The sequence below is a fragment of the Nicotiana sylvestris genome, chromosome 11 (assembly GCF_000393655.2).
Source record: "Nicotiana sylvestris chromosome 11, ASM39365v2, whole genome shotgun sequence".
NCBI lineage: Eukaryota > Viridiplantae > Streptophyta > Magnoliopsida > Solanales > Solanaceae > Nicotiana > Nicotiana sylvestris.
In genome coordinates, this window is record NC_091067.1 from 48551922 (window position 1) to 48579511 (window position 27590).

Consider the following 27590-nt stretch of genomic DNA (forward strand, 5'->3'; position numbering starts at 1 on the left):
GATACCAATCCGCACTTTAAATACCTTAACGGGGTGGGATAGGTGGATATAGATATGATGACCACGCGATAATGTCACGTGTAGCCCCTCATTGAGGAGTGATTACCGGACATTATGCGGGGTGATCCATATTTTTAATAAACCTAGGACGCCCCCTCCCTTCCTTTATTCTTCATTTTTTCAGCATTTTAACTCCTTATTAAAAATCATCTTTTCTAATTGTTCTTTCAAATTTTATTTACTTTCAAACCATTAAGTGTTGAAATCCCCTCTTATTTGAGCCTTATCTACCTATATGTTAATTGCACCTCAATTCACAATAATTTTCTGGCCGGGAATCACACTAGTGGATTCTGAGGGGTGCCTAACACCTTCCTCTTAGAATAATTTTAAGCCCTTACCCTATATCTGGTTATTCAAATCGAACTCTTTTGGTGTCCTAATACACCCTAATCATTAGGTGGAGACTCTTCAAATGCAAACCCAGTTCCCAAAAGGAATGAGTTGTCTCTCCAAATGTCATAAACCTGATTTTGCGAGAAAAAGGGGGCGCGACAGCATGTCGACTCTGCTGGGGATTTTTAGGCTTTTACCATTTCAGACTATTATTGTGAATTTATGCTTCTTTATGCGCAATTAGTTATTTATTTCTTTTAAGCATTCAATTTCCTTTTCGATTGGAAAACTGACTTGTCTTTTTGTTTCTTTCCTTTACTGCTTTCCTTCATTGTCGCTTTAAATTATGAAATTGTTGTATTTACTTCTTTCTTAAAGGTGCAAATACGTGACAACATGCCTTTAATTGTTTCATAATCAGGATCAACATCATATTCCACTCGTGCCAAACAAATCCTATAGCAACACTTATAATGAGTGGTTGTGGTCTTCTGATATTATCACCCCCTAAATCCGAAAAAGGCGTATTTGTGGTAAAACCAGTCGATCAACGGTGTAGTCGATGGTTCTGTGCCTTTCCCCCTTGAGTTGTCCGCTCAAGGGTACCAGTCTAAAACCCCATAGAAACCTTACTCTGTTCAACTGTGCATGCATCATGGTCAAACCTAGCCAAGTCAGTTATGTTGTCCGCATAATGACTCTTTAAGATAGCCTTATCCAAAGTCCATTGGGTTTCCCTAAAACCCGAATGGACATAATCACATTTTGTGCATTTATTTGGAGAACTAAATGCTTTTATGCCAATTGTTGATATTAAATAGTCGAGTCTGGTAGGTGTAAGGGACTAACCCTTTTGTCTTGCAGAAATACGAGGCATGAAGACCCCAGATTCAGCATGGTCACCCACATCCACCCAAAATTTCTAAGCTGGTGGGAGGATCTTCACTATAGTGATAAAACTCTTGTCCGGAAATATTTGGGAAACCTGCCTTCTCTCCTGGAAATCCAATGCAACAACAAGATCATAGAGGCTGCTACTTTGTTCTGGAATTGTGAGAGGTCCATGTTCCGCTTTGGAGATATTGAAATGACACCCTTACTAGAAGAAATAGAAGGATTGTCCGGTATACCATGGTAAACTCCATGTTTGTTAATATCTGAGAACCGCAAGGGCAGGGGTTTCCTCAAAATGATGGGTTTGAAGAAAAATCCCAAACTGACATGTTTGAAGGAATCATACGTCCCTTTTGATTATTTGTACGAGAGGTACGGTCACAGCAAGTCTTGTCGTACCTATCCTGACGAGTTTGCCATCACATCATTAGGGCACATTCACCGAAGGGTCTTTGTATTCATGTTTTACTTTCTGGGATTGATCGTGTTTCCAATGAAGAAAGCAAGAATCCACACCAGACTAGCTATGGTAACTAAGACCTTATTGGAAGGAATTGGTGGGCAACCATTCAGCATTGTGCCCATAATCATTGCGGAAATATATTGAGCCCTAGAGAGGTGTCAATAAGGAGCCAAACACTTCGAAGGCTACAATTTGCTACTTCAACTTTGGCTCGTGGTGCATCTCCAAAAAGGTGAATACCGACAAGAAATTCATCAAAGGGACTGGGATGATCATATCGATTTTCATCATCCGAAGTGAATGAATTACATGCCCAATATGTTTTCCCAACCGAAGAATGCTAGAGAATGGGTCGAGCTCTTTGAAAATCTGACTGAGGACCAGGTACAATGGATGTTCGAGTGGTTTCCGACCGAGGAGTTCAGCGCCCGATCCAGAAATAGTCTCAGAAGGCAGAATAGTAGCCTTATGCAATACAGAAATACAAATAAAACGACAAATGGTAATAGAGTTTTCTTAGCTGATAGCAGGTTACGATATTGTGACTGCTAGGGACATTGCGGTATAGGGAATATCACCGGCGTGCGTGGGTAGCAAATGCTGGTAAATGCAACAATTCTAAGAGTTCTATTCGTGAACAATGTTTGTCTCGTGATTTATAGTAAGACAGATGCTTTCGCAATCCAGGTGTCTGCATTCAAAGAAAAATCGTGAGTTTTATAGAGGGGGAAGGTTAGTTCGCATCCCCGCTGGCTCTGCTTGACCTGTTCGGCTTTGATCTGGTGATACGAAATGTATCATTGGGGGGTAGCATTGCTGAACAAGGCAATTCCAATAATAAACATGCATGAATTTGTAAAAATATGGCATAAGTATATATTTAAGAAACAACTTTTAGATGAACCAACGACAGTGACGTGGCTCAAGACATTGCAACCTCTCTTATTTCGGAATTTTGAGGGTCCTCCTTAAATTCTGCCCCAGTTTAATGGGTTGGTGCTTCTGACTGTTGTTTGCGATGATTGGCTGAAATTACTTCGGAATTTTGAGGGTCCTCCTCAAAATTCTGCCCCAATTTCCAATTGCAGGGGAAATGAAAATTTTATTGAATTGTGACCGAACCCATAAGGCTACCTACATATCCCTTCTTAAATGGGAATCAGGTCAGGCGTAGTTCAATTTTCATCATATGGGAAAGCATAAGATTACACATAGTAATACTTGACTGCATCTGAATTGGTTGGTTTTGGCCAAACTTCTCCGTCCATTTCTGCAAGTATAAGGGCTCCTCTTGTCAGAACTCGGTGAACCATGTATGTACCCTGCCAGTTGGGAGAGAACTTCCCTTTGGCTTCATCTTGATGCGGGAAAATTTTCTTTAACACCAGCTGCCCCGGTGTCAACTGTCTTGGCTTGACTCTTTAGTTGCTCGTAACTACTCTTCACCCATTCTGCATCATTAAGCTCAGCTTCTTGTATGATTCTTAAAGAAGGAATTTCTACTTCAGCGGGAATAACAGTTTCTGTACCATAAACCAGCATATAGGGGGTTGCCCCAGTTGATGTGCGAACTGTGGTGCGATATCCCTACAAGGCAAATGATAGCTTTTCGTGCCACTGCTTATGCTTCTCTATCATTTTTCTAATATCTTCTTGATGTTCTTATTGGCATCTTCTACGACTCCATTCATCTGAGGCTTGTAGGTTGTAGAATTCTTGTGTCGGATCTTTAAGGTTTCACACATAGCTTTCATCAAGTCTTTGTTGAGATTGGAGCCATTATTAGTAATAATTGAATCTGGAATCCCGAATCAGCAAACAATGCGGTCGCGGACAAAGTCTTCCACGACTTTCTTAGTCACTGCTCTGTAAGATGCTGTTTCGACCTACTTGGTAAAATAGTCAATTGCCACTATGATAAACCTGTGTCCGTTGGAAGTGGCATGCTCAATTGGTCCAATAACATCCATTCCCCAAGCGGCGAAAGGCCATGGTGAGCTCGTTGCATTAAGCTCATTGAGAGGTACCTTTATCATGTCTCCATGTATCTGGTAGCGGTGGCATTTCCGGACATACTGGATGCAGTCTGTCTCCATTGTTATCCAAAAGTAACTAGCTCGGAGGATCTTCTTTTCTAAGACAAAACCATTCATATGTGGACCACAGGTCCCAGCGTGGATTTCATCTAGCAGTTTGGATGCTTCCTTTGAGTCGACACACCTTAGTAGTCTTAGATCAGGAGTTTTCCTACACATGATTCCTCTGTTGTGGAAGAAATTATTGGACAACCTCTGAAGTGTGCACTTTCGAGTAGGATTTACATGTCCTGGATATTCTCCTTTTGCCAAATATTCCCAGATATCATGAAACCAAGGCTTTCCATCTGCTTCTTCTTCAACATGGGCACAATAAGCTGGCTGATCATGGATCTTTACTGGAATGAGATCAATGAAGATTTTGTCTGGATTTTGTATCATGGATGACAGGGTAGCCAATGCATCGGTGAATTCATTCTGGATTCTAGGAACATGTCAGAATTCTGTCTTTGTGAACCTCTTTCTCAACTCATGTACATGATGCAAATATGGGAGTATCTTAGATTTCTTGGTTGCCCATTCTTCTCGGACCTGATGTATGAGTAAGTCTGAATCTCCAATTACTAGCAACTCTTGTATGTTTATGTCAACGGTCATCTTGAGCCCTAGGATACAAGACTCATATTCGGCCATATTGTTGGTGCACGGGAACCTGAGCTTAGCTGACACCGGATAATGTTGACCAGATTCTGACACTAGGATTGCTCCTATGCCAACTCTTTTGAAATTTGATGCTCCATCGAAAAACATTCTCCAACCATCATAGGGTTCTGCAATGTCTTCTCCAGCAAATGATACCTACTCCTTAGGAAAATACGTCTTCAGGGGTTCGTATTCTCCATTTATGGTATTTTCCGCAAGGTGATCTGCTAGTGCTTGTCCCTTGACTGCCTTCTGAGTCACGTAGACAATGTAAAATTCACTCAACAGGATTTGCCACTTGGCTAGCTTGCCAGTGGGCATGGGCTTCTGAAAGATGTACTTTAGAGGATCCATCCTTGATATGAGATATGTAGTATAGGCACAGAAGTAATGCCTCAGCTTCTGGGCCACCCAAGTCAAAGCACAACAGGTACGCTCTAACAGAGAATACCGAGCCTCATATAGAGTGAACTTCTTGCTGAGATAGTAAATGGCCTGCTCTTTCCTCCCCATTTCATCATGCTACCCCAAGACGCAACCGAAGGCACCATCTAACATTGCGATGTAGAGTAGTAAAGGTTTACCTGGCTCGGGCGGGACTAAGACTGGCGGTGTTGATAGGTATTCCTTGATTCTGTCGAAAGCTTTCTGGCAGTCATCAGTCCATTTGGTGGCGGCATCCTTCTTCAACATCTTGAAGATTGGCTCACAGATGAACGTAGATTGTGCTATGAACCGGTTGATATAGCTAAGTCTTCCCAAGAAGCTCATCCCATCCTTCTTGTTCTTTGGCAGTGACAACTCTTGAATGGATTTGATTTTTTATGGATCCAGTTCTATTCCTCGGCAGCTTACAATAAACCCAAGTAATTTTCCAGCAGGAACACCAAATGAACACTTTGCGGGATTCAGCTTTAGGTTGTACCTCCGCAGTCTATTGAAGAATTTCCTCAAATCTTCTATGTGATCAGTTGCCTTTTTTGACTTGATGATAACTTCATCTACATACACATCGATCTCCTTATGTATCATATCATGAAAAATGGTAGTCATGGACCTCATGTAGGTGGCCCCTGCATTCTTTAACCCAAACAGAATCATATTGTAGCAGTACATTCCCTACGGCATAATGAAAGCCGTTTTCTCAGCATATTCTTCATCCATCAAGATCTGATGATAACCAGCGAAAAAATCCACAAATTATTGCAGTTCATGCTTGGCACAATTGTCGATCAGGATGTGTATGTTTGGTAAAGGAAAGTCGTCTTTCGGACTGGCCCGGTTGAGATCCCATTAGTCGACACATGCTCTGACCTTCCCGTCCTTCTTTGGTAGTGGCACAATGTTGGATAACCATGTTGTGTATTCTACTACCCTGAGAACTTTAGCTTTGACTTTCTTAGTGACTTCTTCCTTTATTTTCAAACTCATATCCGGCTTGATCTTTCTGAGCTTCTGCTTTACCGATGGAAATGTCGGATTAATTGGCAGTTTGTGGGCAACAATAGACGTACTCAGGCCCGTCATATCATCATACGACCAGACGAATATGTCCTCATATTCTCTTAGAAATTATGTGTATTCCTTCTTTTTTTATGACGATAACTGAACGATGATTCGTGTTTCTTTGACATTCTCTTCATCCCCCAAATTAACAATTTCTGTCTCATCCAGATTGGACTTAGGCTGATTTTCAAAGTTCTCAACTTCTTTAACAATCTCTTCAGGTATTTCATCTTCCTCTAGATCTATGTCAGTTTATTGTGTTGTCTCATTGCATGTCACAGTCATTGGTTCATCAAGATAAGTAATAGTAATGCTGTATAAGTAAAGTAATGAGAGAAAATAATAAGAGTGTTGATTTATAAGGAAAATCGAAATGCTTTGATAAATTTCATAATTGTTTTGAATATTGAAGATCTTATTGCGGGAATTTAAAATGCGAAAGAAAAAATTAACTAGTAACAATAAAAGATAGTGCATGATGCTTGTTCAGCCTTGCTACCCCGAGTCTCGCCGGACTCTAGTAGTTCTGATGGTCCAGTTATTGAGGCATGTTCCTCTACTTACAGCCTGTATGGAAAGGTCTTCCTCCCCCTCCTCCTCAAAAATGACACAACAATCTATATCATCGTCTTCTAGGAACAAATTCCTCACTGCTGCCGGTGCTTCTTCTTCTTCTGACCCATAGATAACATAGGCCGGTTGGAAGGTCTATTCCAAGTGTGGTATTGGATACTCCAATGGATAGTAAAGACCGTGCTATGGTGGCGACCAATTGTTGAATTCTTCCCAGGTATACGCATATCCCAGACCGAAGGTGGTGCCATGATTCTTGAGTTTTATAGGCTTAGCGAGTCCTTGGAGGTTCTTGCCAAGCCCCTTGCCAGGTTCGTATCCGCTCCAGTTCAATATGCTTTCAATTTTGTTGTCCTACAATTTGTCCTTGTCAACGACATTGACTCGCTCGATGTGGTGATAGGTCTCCCCACCTATCTTTCTTCTACCTCCGATTGCCAGGATGGTCTGGCGACTGTATATGGGATTGCTACCGTTGCTGTAAGTGATAACCCCCTGGTGATTCCACTAAAACTTCACTGCCTGATGTAGTGTTGATGCTACAGCCCCAGCGGCATGAATCCATGGTCGTCCCAATAGCAGATTGTAAGATGTTGGCACGTCTATCACTTAAAAATCAACATCGAACCAAGTATGCCCCATTTGCAAACACAGAATAATTTCCCAATGGTAGACCTTTGGGAACCGTCGAAAGCTTTCACGTTGATGGCCCCATCCTTGATCTCATGCATCCCTTACCCAACGTCTTGAGTGTTACCAACGGACAAATGTTGAGGCTGGACCCTCCATCAATCAGGATTCTGGTGATAAAATAATCTTCGCATTGTGCGGTGATGTGCAATGCCTTGTTGTGACTCAACCCTTCTGGTGGCAACTCATCTTCATGAAAAGTGATCTTGTGACTTTCCAATACATTTCCTACCATGTTGGCCATCTCTTAGCCAGTGATGTTGCTTGGCACATATGCTTCACTCAACACCATTAACAGGTCATTCTTTTTTGCCTCAGAATTTTGTAGCAAAGCAAGGATAGAAATTTGTGCCGGTGTTTTGTTCAGCTGATCAATGACCGAGTATTACTTGGCTTGTATCTTTCTCCAGAGATCATCTGGCCCGGTCTTGGTGATGGTTGGCCGACTAAAGGCTAGCTTGCTTGATTCAACCAGATGTTCCGGGGTATAAACCCTACCGATTCTCATCATTCCCTGTGCCGCAACTGCTTCTCCGAACATAACCTTACCTTTCCTTCTTGCCTCGGCTGTGTAGTCCCATGGTATAGCCTTTGTATGGAATAGTGTCATGGCCGACATTGCTACTGGAATTGGCGTGGCTATCTTTACTTCGAACAGAGTATGCATCTTGGGTGGTAAAACTGCAACTTCGAATGGTATATGTGCTTTCACTGGAGACATAAATTCGACCTTAATTGGTGCTGGTGTCTTTTTCGAAGACGTCCCTAGAGGGCTGAATCTTGACTACGATCGGATTAAGGGTGACTATTGGTTTCTTTGGGTCGTCACCTTCTATGATCAAACCGATCGATCCTTTGGGATCCCAATCATCCTATATTTCAATCATGTGAATGCCTCCACCCTTGTGGTCTGGCAGAGGATTATTGCGAACATTTGGAGCAGGCTCCTTTGCCACAATAATCTTGTTATCAATTAAGGTCTGGATCTTATCTTTTAGAGAACGGCATTCGTCAATGGTGTGTCCTTTCATGTCGGAATGGTATGCACAGGATTTATTTGGAATAACCCATTGAGAAGGGTTCTCAGGGGTTGCAGCATGGATAGGGGTTACATAACCAGCATCATTTAGTCTTTCATACAACTAGTCGATAGGTTCAGCAATAGCCCTATATTGTTTTTGAGGCCTTCGGTCAAAGTCTGGTCGAGGTCTAGGGAAGTTTTGGCATACAGGAGGGGATTGATAGTGCGATGGTTGAGTATTGTAGGCTTCGTACACATGTGAGGGTTGGGAATATTTGGATGAAGTAGGCTGATATGTGGGAGGTGATTGATAAGTGGGTGGTGGAGTTTGGTAAGAGGGTGAGGGTGCTTGGTAGTTTGGAGTAACCTGGTATGTGAGTGGAGGCATTGGGCAGGCTTGGTATTTCATGGGAGATTTGGTTCTCTGTGCCACTATTACGGCTCCTACGTCCCTTTTCTTAGACACACCACCTGACTGCAAGGCCTTATTTGTAGCTTGCTAGGCCTTGAAGTTCGTAACCATACCGTTTTTGATGCCCTCTTTGAACCTTTCTCCTAGCTTGATAATGTTAGAAAATTTGTGGCCCTCGATAATCATCAGCCTTTCATAATATTGTGGGTCTTGGGCCCGGACGAAGAATTTGTTCATTTGTTCTTCTTCCAAGGCGGGTCTAACCTTAGCGGCTTCGGACCTCCAACGAGTAGCATACTCGCGGAATGTTTCTATGGGCTTCTTCTTTAGATTTTGAATATAGAACACATCCGGTGTTGAACCTGAATCTGTCCATAAAATCGGACGCCATGCTCACCCAATTCGACCATTTCTTTGGATCTTGGCTAATGTACCAAAACAAAGCATGTCCTTTCAAGCTCCTCATGAAAAGCTTCATGCGGATTTTCTCGTCTCTTCCTACTCCAACCAACTTGTCATAGTATGTTCTTAAATGGACTCTTGGGTCCCCTATACCATCAAACATCTCGAACTTAGGAGGTTTGTACCCTTCGGGCAGTTCGACTTCGGGTTGTATGCAAAGATCTTCGTAGTTTAGACCTTCAATTCCCTTACTTCTTTCAACGTCTTGAATTCTGCTAGTCAATTTCTTAAGTATTTCGGCCAGGTTTCTAATTAGCAAGTCTTTATCATCAGACTCGGATGTGCTTGAGATGGACTGGGTGGAGTGTGGCATAGTCTCCACGTGGATGGGGGGTATTATGTTAGGTGTAGCAATGATCATTTGTGGACTTCTGGAGTTCTGGGACGAGCAGTGGGGTGTTATTTTGATGTATGGCAGGTGTTGCAGTGGTGATGAGGAGCCGGATGGCTCGGTTGCTTTGGGATGTTCTGTGGAGGTATAGGATTCAAAGCATTTGGGAAATTGATATCCAGAGTAGTGAGGGAAAATGGCCGATTTGCCAGATTTCGAACCCGATCAAGTTCTTTTTGGAATTTCAACATCTTTTGTTCCAGTTGGGATGCATTTTCCTTGGAAACCTGAGTAACATGACCTCTACCCGTTCATTTGAGTTATCATTTCTGGCATTGTTCAAATCTTCCATCTTTCCTTTGTTCTTGGTTTTGACAGGACTAAGAGGAGGAGTGGGAGAAGGGCCCCTGGATCTCGTGGAATAAGATGATGTTGCCAGAGTGCACGAACTAATATGTAGGGAGGGGAAATAAACAAAAAAAGGTAGCAAGTCAGTGAGGATTATAAAAAATGTTGCAATATTTAAACACATAGTGCGGGAATGTAAAACGTGTCCTAATTTGGGGACCTCTTTATGCCCGAGGTAGACCTAGAGATAAGTTGATTCGGAGAACTTGGAATGCTAAACTTGGAATGCTAAATGCCTCATTTTATTGATAAAAAAGGAGACAAATCCCAAATCGACACTAAATAACAGGAAATAAAAGTTGCTAGTGGCCATTGGCCTTATTACATTTCATAAAAGAAGAAAAACTCCTCTATTTGGTCCCAGAAGGACCTTCCCCAGATTTGGCATCCCTGGCTCCATCGAACAGCTGCCCCAACTCGCGAAGTCCCAGCAACAGGTACGCTCTGGCTAGGTGTCCACCTTCGTTTCGTTTAGCATTTTGGCAGTCTTCGACCTTCTTGAGAAATTTCTTCTCCAGCTCTACTAAGACTTGCTCCAAATATCCCAGTCGTTTGTTGGCACTGACAACCATATCCTTCTGTTCCTCAATTAGCTTTTGATTGGCTTCCTGTATATCACGGTGCTCGCTTTCGCATTCCCTGATCCTCTTGCATAGTTGATTGTATTTAACTTGTGCTTCAACCTTTTCATCTATGATCCTGTGACCTTGAATAAACCCAAACTGGCCCAGGCCATCATGCTTATCTTCCAACCAGCCTGAATAATAGGGAGCACAACTAGCGTAGTATCTATCTGGCTCGATGGTATCCCTCCCCATGACGATCTTGCAGTGCCACATATGCTGAGCTTGGCACTTGTAAGGACTATCATCATCCTGGAAATCGGCCTAGAAGTGACTCATCTTATTGACCCTGGGTACAACCTGCTTCCTACCAGCTTGCCTCATAACCTAGAGAGGTACGAAAGGGTACATTCCTCTTAGACCGATTAATATCAGGAAAGGTGCATTTCTAGATCGGGTGATGAACTCCTTGGTCGTAAACTACTCGAACATCTATTGTACCTAGTCCTCAGTCAGATTTTCGAAGAGCTCGACCCATTCGCTAGCATTCTCCGCTTGGGCAAACATATTGGGCATGTAATTCATTCGCTTCGGATGATGAAAGGTGATATGATCATCCCAATCCCTTCGATGAATTTCTTGTCGGTATTCCCTTTTTTGGAGATGCTCCATGAGCCAAAGTTGAAGTAGCAAATTGCAGCCTTCGAAGTGTTTGGCTCTATGTTGACACCTCTCTAGGGCTCGATATATTTCCGCAATGATCATGGGCACAATGCTAAATGGTTGCCCGCCAATTCATTCTAATAAGGTCTTAGTTACCATAGCTAGTCTGGTGTGGATTCTTGCTTTCTTCATTGGAAACACGATTTATCCCAGGAACCAAAACATGAATACAAAGACCATTCGGTGCATGTGCCCTAATGATGTGATGGCAAACTCGTCAGGATAGGTACGTTAAGACTTGCTGTGACCGTACCTCTCGTACAAATAATCAAAAGGGACGTAAGATTCCTTCAAACATGTCAGTTCGGGATTTTTCTTCAAATCCATCATTTTGAGGAAACCCCTGCCCTTGTGGTTCTCAGGCATTAACAAACCCGAAGTTTCCCATGGTATACCGGCCAATCCTCCTATTTCTTCTAGTAAGGGTGTCATTTCAATATCCCCGAAGCGGAACACGAACCTATCACAATCCCAGAACAAAGTAGCAGCCTCTATGATCTTGTTGTTGGGTTGGATTTTAAGGAGAGAAGGGAGGTTTCCCAAATATTTCCGGATAAGAGTTTGATCACTAGAGTGAAGATCCTCCCACCAGCTTAGCAATTTTGGGTGGATGTGGGTGACCATGCCAAATCTGGGGACTTCGTGCCTCACATTTCTACAAGTCAAAAGGGTTAAGCCCTTACCCCCACCAGACTCGACTATTTAATATCAACAATTGGTATAAAAGCATTTAGTTCTCCAAATAAATGCACAGAACGTGATGATGTCCGTTCGGGTTTTAGGGAAACCCAATGGACTTTGGATAAGGCTATCTTAAAGAGCCATTATGCGGACAACATAACTGAATCATCTTGGTTTGACCGTGATGCATGCACAGTTAAACAGAGTAAGGTTTCTATGTGGTTTTAGACTGGTAACATTGAGCAGACAACTCAAGGGGGAAAGGCACGAAACCATCGACTACACCGTTGATTGACTGATTTTACCGCAAATATGCTTTTTCTGGATTTAGGGGTGATAATATCGGAAGAGCGCAACCACTCATTATAAGCATTGCTATAGGATTTATTTGGCACGAGTGAAATATGATGTTGAGCATGATTATGCAACAATTAAAGTCATGTTGTCACGTATTTTCACGTTTAAGAAAGTAGTAAATACAACAATTTCATAATTTAAAGCGGCAATGAAGGAAAGCAGTAAAGGAAAGAAACAAAAAGACTAGTCAGTTTTGCAATCGAAAAGGAAATTGAATGATTAAAAGAAATAAACAAATAATTGCGCGTAAAGAAACATAAATTCACAATAATAGTCTGAAATTGCATAAGGCTACCATTCTGCCTTTCGAGACTAACCACTGTCTCCATCTTCATTATTGCATTGCGTGGCTAAAAGATCGCCGCCTCTACATTTGTATGACTGAAAAATCTCCACTTCCGCATTGCATGGCTGAAAGATCACCACCTTATTTACATTCTGCATGGCTTAAAAAATCACCATTTCTACATTGCATGGCTGAAAGATCGCCACCTAATTATATTATGCACGGCTGAAAGATCACCACCTTATTAACATTTTTGCATGGCTGAAAGATCACCACCTTATCTACATTTTTGCACGGCTAAAAGATCGCCACCTTATCTACATTCTGCATGGGCTGAAAGATCACCAAATACTGAATCTCATGGGCTGAAAGATTGCCAAACTATCCAAAGGCGTCATTGTTCAGAGGCACCATTTGCATAGCCCGAGAACACCATACCATGGACTAAGGATCCCTTTAATCGTTTGCATATCATTATTCAAAGGCATCATTCTCATAGCCCGAGAGAATCATTTCATGGCATGCGAATCCTTTATTATATGCTTTATGGCCCAGGACAACATGGTCTAAGGACACCATCCTCACCATCCGAAGACAACCTTCATGGTCCGATGAAAATTTGCATCATGTTTAAATTTACGCACCGTATATGCTTGTATTGTTTATTTGCAAGTAAACCGGTGAGCAACAACCATCTCGACAGGAGCGATTCTGCTCCAGTTCCCGCAGCTCTATCAGACCTTAGCCATTCACCCCGTCCCAAATATTGCGTTCGTTCTTGGAAAGCCTCCATCGACATATTCCGCCGACGGATCCCGAACTACATATGGCCTTATTCCTATAAGACCAAGGATATGTAGGTAGCTCAGAATCCAGAGTACGGCCAAACCTCCTCGAACAATTTCGGTCAGTCAAAATTGGCCATCATATCTTTACCCGACAACTCTTTCATCCTTCCCGAGTAAAGAGGGGCAGCTGTTGATACCTAATTTTTTCCAAAATATTTTAATAGCCAAAATAATTTCAAAATAGCACATGTATGCATATATAGGTATGTCCGAATGTTTTATTATTATTATTCCTAATTTTTAAATCAATTTATTGCTCTATTTTATCCAAAAAGCCCAATAATTATTCCCAAAATTATCATTTTATTGATTCACTTATTGGACTCTCATATTTATACTAAAATATAGCTAAGATAATTTTTGCATATTTTTACAAATTTATTTAGTATTTTTAAAGCTAAATTGCATATAATTGCAAAATTAGCCTCTTTTAGATTTAATTACGTTTATGTCTATAAAATTAGGTATAATATTTTTAATTTGATAATTATGTATTATTAATCATTTATTACCTTTAATTTTTTTCCAGAAATTATATTACTATTTTTTATAAAATAAATAAGGGAAATGTGGCTATTTAAAATATAGCCCAAATGTGTTTCAATTGTGGCCTGAATTAAACCCCAATTTGTAACCCAATTACCCTGACCCAATCCCCATCTTAACTGACCCAAACCCAACCCCGTTAAACCGCTCCACATACCCGATCCATCCAGGCCGTTGATCAAAATGATCAACGGCCACCAAGCCCCCTTTCCTTTTTTAATTCAAACGACCCCTAACCCTAACCCCATTTCACACCCCCATCCGCCTCTGAATCTCAAACTCTCTCTCAAAACCTAGCCGTCACCCTCAACCACCACCTAAAATCGTCCAAATCAATGGCTTCCAAAGCCTTAAGACATGGTATCTAAATGCAGAAACTCGTTTTGGTTATCTCCGGTCATCTTTGACTTTGCTCCGGCCAACCACGGCTATTCAAGCTTGATTCTTGACTTCTCCTTCTTAGATCGATGATTGTCCAAGCCTTTCTCACCATCTGGGTTTCTTCTGAAACCCTAACCTTTGAGGTTCTTCCAATTTTTTTAGATCTATTTTAGATCTGTGTTCACTCTCGACTTCTAAACGTTTTTCTCAAAGTTTCTTTCAAAACTTTGACTTCAAAACCCCTTTATCTTTTCCGATTTATGTTTTGTTAAGTTATTTCTAAGCTTTCTCTGATTTTTGACATATTCTATTGTGTTTCCTTATGTCGTTCTTCTACTTGAGTTGCATGTTGATGTCCTTGACCTTTTTGAAATTTCTGAATCTATTTTTGTTAGTATTTGTCTGATTTATTTGTGTTTCATCTCTAGACTCGATCGGTGTTAAAAACCCTAAATTTTTTGGGTTCATTCAAGTTCTAAGACTATTTGCTGTATGATTTATTTGTTCATCATCCCTGAATGTGATTGGTTTCATAACCCTAATTTATTTGGGGCTTATTCAAGCTTTTGAAGCTGTTTCACCTATTTGAAGTTGCTCGACTTGATTTGAAACTTTTTCGTTTCAACTTCTGTTTCTCTATGCGATTTGATTTCTTGCAATCATTGAAACTAGACTATATTTTTCAGATAGGACTTTTTACTTGACCTTTTACATGCTTCTGATACTCTCTCCTTTCTCTATTACTGAGTTGGTGAAATTGACCTATATGACTACTATGTTTCGATAGTTCATTAGCTACTGACTTTGTATTTGCTATTGCATGATTTTTGTCTTTGTCATGAGTCCAGCCTCGCATGCCTAATGTTTATGCACTCTTTTATATGATAAATTTCCCTCTAAAACGACCTTCAAATTTGGACTAATTTCAAACCTCCTTGTGTAATTCTGATTACACTCGTGTAATTGATTCTTTCCTTGTTTTACTGATTTCTTTGTTTCTTAGATTGATTTGAAAAACTTCCCTTTGGACTTTTGATTCTCTTATCTTTAACTTGGTTTATTTGTTTATTCATGGGAGCCCATGTCATTCTCCCCAAATCAGTAATTTCGAATCCCTGACTCCTTGATTCGAGATGTGCTGATTGTCTCCATATTCTGCAAACTTGTTGTGTTTCTTACCTTATTTGGTTAACCGAGTATTTCAAAGATTCTTTTCTTAATTAAACCTCTATGTACTTACCCCTAATTGTCTATTCTGCACATGATGCTCCACTTGATTTCTTTCCTTAAATGTTTTCTGCTCATTACCGTTTGATTTTAACTCCTTAATTAAAGGAAGTCCTTAATACTGATTTTATTTTAATTAGTACATAGTTCTATAATTGCTGCTGAACTAGTATTCTTGCCTTATTTTCGACATGCTTTCAAACTATAAATACCTTGTTCTATCAATAACAAAAACAGACGAACACTCTCAGTTCTAAAATCACTTACACTCAAAAATATTCTCTCCCGTTTTACTACTTCTACTGCAACCTATTTAGCTAGCTGAAAGTCAAAGCTTTATTTCAAATCCTGCTACTTGCCTTTACCATATTTTTGCTTCTTTGAACTGGTATGTCCTGATTAAGATTTCAGCATCACAACAATATGTTTACTTAATACTCTTGTTTTCCTGTCTGCCTACTACTTGTGTTTAATTCAGTACTTTATTCAAAGCATGTTATAATTCCGTTCTGCCTGTTCTGAATCTATTATGCATCCTAAACCCCTACCCCAATGTGTTTGTACTGAGGCATCCTTATCCCTTCTGCTTGTGTTTGAGGCATGACAGAATTAAGTATTGCTATCTATGACTCAAGCTTGATTCCCCTGGGATCATAACCTCTATGTTACCATTATATGTTGTGTATTCTGGTTGATTTTGGAAGCATAACATCACTCCCTATTGATGTGCATGCCCAAAATTAACTAATGCCTAAGTACATAGGCTCTTTGCAATCTCTCAACCCCTGAACCCCTTTGTATGAAATTGTCAACTTGTTTATGGCTATTTCCCAGCACCTCTTTCCCTCTTTTTTACTTCCTTAGTTCTTAATGCTCTATTTCTTCACTTGCACTCTCTCTTAGACTTAGGTTCTGCCCCCCTCTTTTGAGACTTGCCTTGGGATCCATTGAGCTCCCTCTGAACTTGGACACTTGAGGGCTGGCACTTCCACACTGCACCTGTCCCTACTCTGGTGATACAATTTGGGTGTGAGCATTACCCGGAGTCCTATTGAGGCTCTTAGGGAACTCTGACACACTTAAATTGGATAAAGACTTTGGATCAATGGTCTTTGAGTTGGTATATCTCATAATTCAGAGAGGAAGTCAAGAATCAGGCTTCCTCTGGTTGTACTTTTTTTATGTAATTTATTATTTCTGGTTTGTAATAAGTTGTAATGAACATTTGGGGCTGGCTAGTGGAAAAAGGGTGGGTAACTATGCATGCAAGAGTAGAAATCATGCCTATAGGGTGTTTTAATTTCTGCATATTCAAACTTCAACTAGAAACCATGCCTATAGGATGTTTTAACTTCTGCATATTCAAATTTCAACTAGAAACCATGCCTATAATGTGTTTTAACTTCTGCATATTCAAATTTCAACTAGAAACCATGCCTATAGGATATTTTAATTCTGCACAATTTAAACTGCATTTAGATACCATGTTTATAAGGTTCAAAACAAGTTTCTGCATCTAGATACCATGTCTATAAGATTTAAAACAAGCTTATGCATTTAGATACCATGTCTATAAGGTTTAAAACGAGTTTCTGCATTTAGATACCATGTCTTAAGGTTTAGAACAACTTTCTGCATTTAGATACCATATCTATAAGGTTTCTGCAATTAGATACCACGTCTAAAAAGCAGTAATGCATAGAAATCATGTGTATAGGGATCCTCGAGCAATTCTGGTTCGTTTTTATTCACAATCAATGTTAGATATAAAATCAGTAATAATAGATGTTATCACCTACAGAACCTGTAACAAACCTATTTAATTTTGTATATTCTGCATTTCTTTTAATAATCTAAGTCCCTCGCTTAACAGGATTAACAAGTATGCATAGAGGATTTCCAACAATCAATTTCGAGCCTTACTATCCCATCACCTTCGAAATTCAGTAGATATCATGTCTATTGGACCCCGTCTTAACACTTAGGCAAGCCTTAGGGTAATAACTGTAAACTGAATTTGTTTCTATTAACCATTACAACCAGCAGGTAGGCCTGATTCAGGCTTCTTATCTGAGTTATTTAATAAACCAATCTGCCTCAACATTTAGACTGCCTCATCTTTGGTATTTTAATCAGACCTAAACAGTATGTGCAAGTCATGCTAATTATATGATTTCTTTGTTTAAGGAGGTATATATGAGCCTTTGTTTGTTTATATATTTTCCCCCAAATATGCAGTATGTGTTTTTGTATGCCTATAGGGTGTTTTAATTTCTGCATATTCAAACTTCAACTAGAAACCATGCCTATAGGGTGTTTTAACTTCTGCATATTCAAATTTCAACTAGAAACCATGCCTATAAGGTATTTTAACTTCTGCATATTCAAATTTCAACTAGAAACGAGTACAAAGAAAAAGTACAACCAGAGGAAGCGTAATTCTGGACTCCCTCTCTGAATTATGAGATAGACCAACTCAAAGACCATTGATCAAAAGACTTTCTCTAATTTAAGTGTGTCAAAGTTCACTAAGAGCCTTAATAGGACTCCGGGCAGTGGTCACACCCAAATTGTATCACCAGAGTAGGGACAGGTGCAGTGTGGAAGTGTCAACCCTCAAATGTCCAAGTTCAGAGGTAGCTCAATGGATCCCAAAGCATGGCTCACAAGAGGGGGGCAGAACCTAAGTTTAAGAGAGAGTGCAAGTGAAGAAATAGAGCTTTAAGAACTAAGGAAGTAAAGAAGAGGGAAAGAGGTGCTGGGAAACAGCCATAAACAAGTTGACAATTTCATACAAAGGGGTTCAGGGGTTCGGAGATTGTAAAGAGCCTATGTACTTAGGCATTAGTTAATTCTGGGCATGCACAACAATAGGGAGTGTTGCTATGCTTACAAAATCAACCAGAATACACAACATATAATGGTAACATAGAGGTTATGATCCCAGGGGAATCAAGTTTGAGTCATAGACAATAATACTAAATACTGTCATGCCTCAAACAAACCATCAGTATCAAACAAATTGAGGTAGGGGTTTAGGATGCATAATAGATTCAGAATAGGCAGAAGGGAATTACAACATGCTTAGAATAAAGTATTGAATTAAACACAAGCAGTAGGCAGACAGGAAATAACAAAAATATTAAGTAAATATATTGTTGTGATGCTGAAATCTTAATGAGGACATACCAGTTCAAAGAAGTAAAAATATGGTAAAGGCATGTAGTAGGATTTGAAATATAGCTTTGGCTTTCAGCCAGCTGAATAGGTCATAGTAGAAGTAGTAAAGCAAGAGAGAATGTTTTTTAGTGGAAGTGATTTTAGAACTCAGAGTGTTTGTATGTTTGTGTTAATGAAAAAGCAAAGTATTTATAGTTTGAAAGCAGGTCGAAAATAAGGCAGGAATCATAGTTCATCAGCAATTATGGAACTATGTACTAATTAAAATAAAATCAGTATTAAAAACTTCCTTTAATTAAGGAGTTAAAATCAAACGGCAATGTACAGAAAATATTTAAGGAAAGAAATCAAGTAGAGCATCATGTAAAGAATAGACAATTAGGGGTAAGCACATAGAGGTTTAATTAAGGGAAGAATCTTTGAAATACTCGGTTAACCAAATAAGATAAGTGACACAACAAGTTTGCAGAATATGGAGACAATCAACACATAGTAAATCAAGGAGTCAGTAATTCGAAATTACTGATTTGGGGAGAATGACATGGGCTCCCATGAATAAACAAATAAACCAAGTTAAAGACAAGAGAATCGAAAGTCCAAAGGGATGTTTTTCAAATCAATCCAAGAAACAGGGAAATCAATAAAACAAGGAAAGAATCAATTACACGAGTGCAATCAGAATTACACAAGGATGTTTGAAATCAGTCCAAAATTGAAGGTCGTTTTAGAGGGAAATTTAGCATATAAAAGAGTACATAAACATTAGGCATGCGAGGCTGAACTCATGACAAAGAGAAACATCATGCAATAGCAAACACAAAGTCAGTAGCTAATAAACTATCCAAACATGGTAGTCACATAGGTCAATTTCACCAACTCAGTAATAGAGAAAAGAGAGAGTATCAGAAGCATATAAAAGGTCAAGTAAAAAGTCCTTTCTGAAAAATATAGTCTAGTTTCAATGATTGCAAGAAATTAAATCGCATAGAGAAACAGAAGTTGAAACGAAAAGGTTTCAAATCTAGTCGAGCAACTTCAAACAGGTGAAACAGCTTTAGAAGCTTGAATAAGCCCCAAATAAATTAGGGTTTTGAAACCAATCACATTAAGGGATGATGAACAAATAAATCCTACAGCAAATAGTCTCAGAACTCAAATGAACCCAAAAATTTTAGGGTTTTTTAACACCGATCGAGTCTAGAGATGAAACACAAATAAATCAGACAAATACTAACAAAATAGATTCAGAAATTTCAAAAAGGTCAAGGACCTCAACATACAACTCAAGCAGAAGAACGACATAAGGAAACACAGTAGAATATGTCAAAAAATCAGAGAAAGCTTAGAAATAACTTAACAAAACCTAAATCGGAAAAGATAAAGGGGTTTTGAAGGCAAAGTTTTGAAAGAAAGTTTGAGAAAAATGTTTAGAGGTCGAGAGTGAACACAGATCTAAAAGAAATCGGAAGAACCTCAAAGGTTAGGGTTTCAAAAGAACACCAGATGGTGAGAAAGGCTTGGACAATCATCGATCTAAGCAGGAGAAGTCAAGAATCAGGCTTGAATAGCCATGGCTGGCTGGAGCAAAGTCAAAGATGACCGGAGACATCCATAGAACTAAAATCAACCAAGGTCTGGACCAAAATTTTCCAGGATTCAGGCCTCCAATGGCTTCGGAAGCTATTGATTTGGACGATTTTAGGTTGTGGTTGAGGGTGGAGGCTAGGTTTGGAAAGAGTGTTTGAGAGAGAATTGGGATTCAGAGGCGGCTGGGGGTGTGAAATGGGGTTAGGGTTAGGGGTCGTTCGAATTAAAAAATGAAAGGGGGCTTGGTGGCCGTTGATCATTTTGATCAACGACCTGGATGGATCGGGTACGTGGAACGAATTAATGGAGTTGGATTTGGGTCGGTTAAGACAAGGATTGGGTCAGGGTAATTGGGTAATTGGGTTACAAATTGGGGTTTAATTCAGGCCACAATTGAAACACATTTGGGCTATATTTTAAATAGCCACATTTCCCTTTATTTTATAAAAAATAGTAAATTAATTTCTTAAAATAAATTAAAGGTGATAAATGATTAATAATACATAATTATCAAATTAAAAATATTGGACCTAATTTTATAGACATAAACGTAATTAAATCTAAAAGTGGCTAATATTGCAATTATATGCAATTTAGCTTTAAAAATACTAAATAAATTTGTAAAAATATGCAAAAATTATTTTAGCTATATTTTAGTATAAATATAAGAGTCCAATAAGTGAATCACTAAAATGATAATTTTGGGAATAATTATTGGGCTTTTTTAGATAAAATAGTGCAATAAATTAATTTAAAAATCTTTAAAAATTAGGAAAAAAATAATAAAATATTTGGACATACCTATATATGCATACATATGCTATTTTGAATTTATTTTGCCTATTAAAATATTTAGGGAAAAATTGGGTATCAACAACTGCCCCTCTTTACCCGGGAAGGATGAAAGAGTTGTCGGGTAAAGATATGATGGCCAATTTTGACCGACCAAAATGGTTCGAGGAGGTTTGGTCGTGATATGGCTTCTGAGCTACCTACATATCCCTGATCTTATAGGAATCAGGTCATATGTAGTTCGGGATCCGTCAGCGGAATATGCCGATGGAGACTTTCCAAGAACGAACGCAATATTCGGGACGGGGTGAATGGTTAAGGTCTGATTGAGCTGCGGAAACTGAAGCAGGATTGCTCCTGCCGAGATGGTCGTTGCTCGTCGGTTTACCTACAAATAAACAATACAAGCATATACGGTGCGTAAATGTAAACATGATGCAAATTCCCGTCGGACCATGAAGGTTGTCTTCGGATGGTGAGGATGATGTCCTTAGACCATGATGTCCTAGGCCATGAAGCGTATAATAAGGGATTCGCAGGCCATGAAATGATGCTCTCGGTCTATGAGAATGATGCCTCCGAACCATGATGCCTTTGAATAATGATATGCAAAAGATTAAAGGGATCCTTAGGCCATGGCATGGCGTTCTCGGGCTATGCAAATGGTGCCTCTGAACAATGACACCTTCGGTTAGTTTGGAAATCTTTCAAATGTGAATAAGGTGGCGATCTTTCAGCCATGTAGAATGTGAATAAGGTGGCGGTCTTTCAGCCGTGTAGAATGTAAATAAGGTGGCGATCTTTCAACCGTGCTGAATGTAAATAAGGTGGCGATCTTTCAGCCATGCAATGCAGAAGTGGTGATCTTTCAACCATACAAATGTAGAGGTGGTGATCTTTCAGCCATGCAATGCAAAAAATTCATATGGAGACAGTGTTTAGTGTCGGAAGGCAGAATGGTAGCCTTATATAATGCAAAACGCAGATGGAGACAGTGTTTAGTCTCGGAAGGCAGAATGGTAGCCTTATGCAATGCAGAAAATGTAGGTGGAGACAGTGTTTAGTCTCGGAAGGCAGAATGGTAACCTTATGCAATGCAAAAATACAGATGGAGACGGTGTTTATTCTTAGAAGGCAGAATGGTAGCCTTAAGCAATGCAAAAAAAATGCAGATAGAGACGTTGTTTAGTCTCGGAAGGCAGAATAGTAGCCTTATGCAATGCAGAAATACAAAAAAAAGGGCAAATGGTAATAGAGTTTTCTTAGATGATAGTAGGTTGCGATATTGTGACTGCTAGGGGCATTACAGTATAGGGAATATCACCGGCATACGTGGGTAGCAAATGCTGGTAAATGCAACAATTCTGAGAGTTGTATTCATGAATAATGTTTGTCTCGTGAGTGTATAGTAAGCCAAATGCTTTCAAAATCCAGGTGTTTGGATTTAACGAAAAATTGTGAGTTTTATAGAGGGGGAAGGTTAGTTCACATCCTGCTGGCTCTGCTTGACCTGTTCGGCTTTGATCTAGTGATAGGTATGTATCATTGAGGGGTAGCGTTGCTGAACAAAGCAATTTCGATAATAAACATGCATGAATTTTTAAAAATATGACATAAGTTTATATTTAAGAAACAACTTTTAGATGAACCGATGATTGTGACGTGGCTCAAGATATTGCAACCTCTCTTGTTTCGAAATTTTGAGGGTCCTCCTCAAAATTTTGCCCCAGTTTATTGGGTTGGTGCTTCTTACTGTTGTTTGCGATGATTGGCTGAATTTACTTCGGAATGTTGAGGGCCCTCCTCAAAATTCTGCCCCAGTTTCCAATTGCAGGGGAAAATGAAAATTTTATTGAATTGTGATCGAACCTATAAGGCTGCCTACGTCTCCCTTCTTAAATGGGAATCAAGTCAGACGTAGTTCAATTTACATCATATAGGAAAGCATAAGATTACACATAGTAACGATTGACTGCATCTGAATTGATTGGTTTTGGCCAAACTTCTCCATCCATTTATGCAAGTATAAGAGCTCCTCATGTCAGAACCCGGTAAACCATGTATGTACCCTGACAGTTGGGAGAGAAGTTCCCATTGGCTTCATCTTGATGCGGGAAAATTTTCTTTAACACCAGCTGCCCCGGTGTGAACTATCTTGACTTGACTCTTTTGTTGAAGGCTCTGGACATTCTGTTCTGGTAAAGCTGACCATGTCAAACTGCATTCATCCTCTTTCCATATATAAGAGCCAGTTGCTCGTAATGACTCTTCACCCATTCTGTATCTTTGAGCTTAGCTTTCTATATGAATCTTAAAGAAGGAATTTCTACTTCAGTGGGAATGACGTCTACTGTACCATAAACCAGCATATAGTGGGTTGCCCCAATTGATGTGCGGACTGTGGTGCGATATCCCAACAGGGCAAATGATAGCTTTTCGTGCCATTGCTTATGTTTCTCTATCATTTTTCTCAATATCTTCTTGGTGATCTTATTAGCAGCTTCTACGGCTCCATTCATGTGAGGCATGTAGGCTGTAGAATTCTTGTGTCGGATCTTGAAGGTTTCACACATAGCTTTCATTAAGTCACTCTTGAGGTTGGAGCCATTATCAATAATGATTGACTCTTGAATCCCAAATCGACAAATGATGCGGTCGCAGACTTTCTTAGTCACCGCTCTGTAAGATGCTGCTTCGACTCACTTGGGGAAGTAGTCAATTGCCACTAGGATGAATCTATTTTAGTTGGAAGCGGCGGGCTCGATGGGTCCAATAACATCTATTCTCCAGGCGGCGAAAGCCATGGTGAGCTCGTTGCATTAAGCTCACTGGGAGGCACATTTATCATGTCTACTTGTATCTGGCAGCGGTGGCATTTCCGTACATACTGGATGTAGTATGTCTCCATAGTCATCCAAAAGTAACCAGCTCGGAGGATCTTCTTTGCTAAGACAAAACCGTTCATATGTGGAACACAAGTCCCAGCGTGGATTTCTTCTAGCAGCTTAGATGCTTCCTTTACGTCGACACACCTTAGTAGTCCCAAATTAGGAGTCCTCCTATATAGGATTCCTCTACTATGAAAGAAATTGTTGGACAACCTCCGAAATGTGAGTTTCTGAATAGTATTTGCAAGTTCTGGGTATTCTCCTTTTGTCAAATATTTCCTGATATGATGAAACCAAGGCTTTCCATCTGCTTCTTCTTCAACATGGGCACAATAAGCTGGCTGATCGTGGATCTTTACAGGAGTGGGATCAATGAAGTTTTTGTCTGGATATTGCATCATGGATGACAGGGTAGCCAATGCATCGGTGAATTCATTCTGGATTCTGGGAACATGTCGGAATTCTATCTTTGTGAACCTCTTTCTCAACTCCTGTACATGATGCAGATACGGGAGTATCTTAGAGTTCTTGGTTGCCCATTCATCTCAGACCTGATGTATGAGTAAGTCTAATTCTCTAATTATTAGCAACTTTTGTATGTTCATGTTAACGACCATCTTGAGCCCTAGGATGCAGGTTTCATATTCGGCCATGTTGTTGGTGCACAGGAACCTGAGCTTAGCTGACACCAGATAATGTTGACCGGTTTCTGACACTAGGACTGCTCCTATGCCAACTCCTTTGAAATTTGTTGCTCCATCGAAAAATATTCTCCAACCATCATAGGGTTCTGCAATGTCTTCTCCTACAAATGATACCTCCTCATTCGGAAAAAAATGTCTTCAGTGGTTCGTATTCTCCATCTACAGGATTTTCCACAAGGTGATCTGCTAGTGCTTGTCCCTTGACTGCCTTCTAAGTCACGTAGACAATGTCAAGTTCACTCAAGAGCATTTGCCACTTCGACATGGGATTCTAAAAGATGTACTTTAAAGGATCCATCCTTGATATGAGATATGTGGTATAGGCACAGAAGTAATGCCTCAGCTTCTGGGCCACCCATGTCAGAGCACAACAGGTATGATCTAACAGAGAATATCGGGCCTCATACGGAGTGAACTTCTTGCGGAGATAGTAAATGGTCTGCTCTTTCCTCCCCATTTCATCATGCTGCCCCAAGACACAACCGAAGGCACCATCTAACACTGAGATATAGAGTAGTAAAGGTCTACCTGTCTCGGGCGGGACTAAGACTGGTGGTGTTGATAGGTATTCCTTGATTATGTCGAAAGCTTTTTGGCAGTCATCAGTCAATTTGGTGGCGACATCCTTCTTCAACATCTTGAAGATTGGCTCATAGATGACCGTGGACTATGCTATGAATTGGCTGATATAGTTAAGTCTTCCCAAGAAGCTCATCACATCTTTCTTGTTCATTGGCGGTGGCAACTCTTGAATGGATTTGATATTTTATGGATCCAGTTCTATTTATCAGCATCTCACAACAAACCCAAGTAATTTTCTAGTAGGAACCCCGATTGCACACTTTGCGGGATTTAGCTTTAGGTTGCACCTCCACAGTCTATTGAAGAATTTCCTCAAATCTTCCATGTGATCACTGGCCTTTTTCGACTTGATGATAACGTCATCTACGTACCTCGATCTCCTTGTGCATCATATTATGAAAAATGGTAGTCATGGCCCCCATATAGGTGGCCCCTGCATTCTTTAACCCAAATGACATCATCTTGTAGCAGTACATTCCCCACGATGTAATGAAAGCCTTTTTCTCAGCATCTTCTTCATCCATCTAGATCTGATGATAACTAGTAAAACAATCCATGAATGATTGCAGTTCATGCTTGGCGCAATTGTCAATCAAGATGTGTATGTTTGGTAAAGGAAAGTCGTCTTTCGGACTGGCCCGGTTGAGATCTGGTAGTCGACACAGACTCTGACCTTCCCGTACTTCTTTGGTACTGGCACAATATTGGCTAACCATGTCGGGTATTCTACTACCCTGAGAACTTTAGCTTTGACTTTCTTAGTGACTTCTTACTTGATTTTCAAACTCATATCCGGCTTGAACTTTCTGAGCTTCTACTTTACCGGTGGACATATCAGATCAGTTAGCAGTTTGTGAGCCACAATAGACGTGCTCAGGCCTGTCATGTCGTCATACAACCAGGCGAGTATGTCCTCATATTCTCTTAGAAATTCTGTGTATTCTTTCTTTTCTGATGACGATAAGTGAACAATGATTTGATTTTCTTTGACATTCTCTTCATCCCCCAGATTAACAATTTTCATCTCGTCCTGATTGGACTTAGGCCGATTTTCAAAGTTCTCAACTTCTTTAACAATCTCTTCAGGTATGTCATCTTTCTCTGAATCTATATCCGTTTGTTGCATTGTCTCATTGCATGTCATAGTCATTGGTTCATCAAGATAAGTAATAGTAATGCTGTATAAGTAAAGTAATGACAGAAAATAATAAGAGTGTTGATTTATAAGGAAAATCGAAATGCTTTGATAAATTCCATAACTGTTTTGAACATTGAAGATCTTATTGCAGGAATTTAAAATGCGAAAGAAAAAATTAACTAGTAACAATAAAAGATAGTACATGATGCTTGTTTAGCCTTGCTACCCCGAGGCTCGCCGGACTCTGGTGGTTCTGATGGTCCAGTTATTGAGGCGTGCTCCTCTACTTACAGCCTGTATGGAAGGGCCTTCCTCCCCCTCCTCCTCAAAAATGACACAACAATCCATATCATCGTCTATAAAGAACAAATTCCTCACTTCTTCCAGTGCTTCCTCTTTTTCTGACCCATAGATAACATCGGCCGGTTGGAAGGTCTGTTCCATGTGTGGTATTGGCTGCTCCAACGGATAGTAAGGACCGCACCATAGTGGGGACCAGTTGTTTAATTCTTCCCAGGTATACTCATATCCCAGACCGAAGGTGATGCCATGTTTCTTGAGTTTTATAGGCTTAGCGATTCCTTGGAGGTTCTTGCCAAGTCCCTTGTCAGGTTCGTATCCGCTCCAGTTCAATATGCTTTCAATTTTGTTGTCCTACCATTTGTCCTTGTCAACGACATTGACTCGCTCGATATGGTGATAGGTCTCCCAACCTATCTTTCTTCTACCTCCGATTGTCGGGATGGTCTGGCGACAGTATATGGGATTGCTATCGTCGCCGTGAATGATCACCTCCTGGTGATTCCACTCAAACTTCATTGCCTGATGTGGTGTTGACGCTACAACCCCATCGGCATGAATCCATGGTCATCCCAACGGCAAATTGTAAGATGACGGCACATCTATCACTTGCAAATCAACATCGAACCAAGTAGGCACAATTTGCAAACACAAGCTAATTTCCCCAACGGTAGACCTTTGGGAACCGTTGAAAGCTTTCACGTTGATGGCCTCGTCCCTGATCTCATCCAGTCCCTTACCCAACATCTTGAGTGTTACGAACGGACAAACGTTGAGGCTGGACTCTCCATCAATCAGGATTCTGGTGATAAAATAATCTTCGCATTGTACGGTGATGTGCAATGCCTTGTTGTGACTCAACCCTTCTGGTGGAAACTCATCTTCATGAAAAGTGATATTGTGACTTTCCAAT

At 40.1% G+C, this 27590-nt stretch overlaps 2 protein-coding genes across 2 annotated transcripts; both read right to left on the bottom strand.

The window, feature by feature from the left end:
• Positions 1–3106: 3106 nt before the first annotated feature.
• On the bottom strand, positions 3107–6018 carry LOC138881011 (uncharacterized). Its single transcript, XM_070161201.1, has 5 exons — positions 5806–6018; positions 5347–5610; positions 4381–4647; positions 3781–4266; positions 3107–3340 (listed from the first exon to the last, which is right to left on the bottom strand). Exons 1-5 carry the CDS (start codon positions 6016–6018, stop codon positions 3107–3109), a joined length of 1464 nt encoding a protein of 487 aa, XP_070017302.1.
• A 17826-nt stretch (positions 6019–23844) lies between these two features.
• Positions 23845–25763, bottom strand: LOC138881012 (uncharacterized). Its single transcript, XM_070161202.1, has 2 exons — positions 25611–25763; positions 23845–24444 (listed from the first exon to the last, which is right to left on the bottom strand). Exons 1-2 carry the CDS (start codon positions 25761–25763, stop codon positions 23845–23847), a joined length of 753 nt encoding a protein of 250 aa, XP_070017303.1.
• Between the last annotated feature and the right edge of the window lie 1827 nt (positions 25764–27590).

Coding starts and splice junctions, on each gene's coding strand:
- LOC138881011 (XM_070161201.1), bottom strand. CDS start 6,018: ATGACGGGCCTGAGTACGTCTATTGTTGCCCACAAACTGCCAATTAAT. Junction 4,648..5,346: donor GAAAATTACTTGGGTTTATT/GTAAGCTGCCGA, acceptor CCTAAGGAGTAG/GTATCATTTGCTGGAGAAGA. Junction 3,341..3,780: donor TACATGGAGACATGATAAAG/GTACCTCTCAAT, acceptor TTTGCCTTGTAG/GGATATCGCACCACAGTTCG.
- LOC138881012 (XM_070161202.1), bottom strand. CDS start 25,763: ATGGATGAAGAAGATGCTGAGAAAAAGGCTTTCATTACATCGTGGGGA. Junction 24,445..25,610: donor TGATGCACAAGGAGATCGAG/GTACGTAGATGA, acceptor CATCATGTACAG/GAGTTGAGAAAGAGGTTCAC.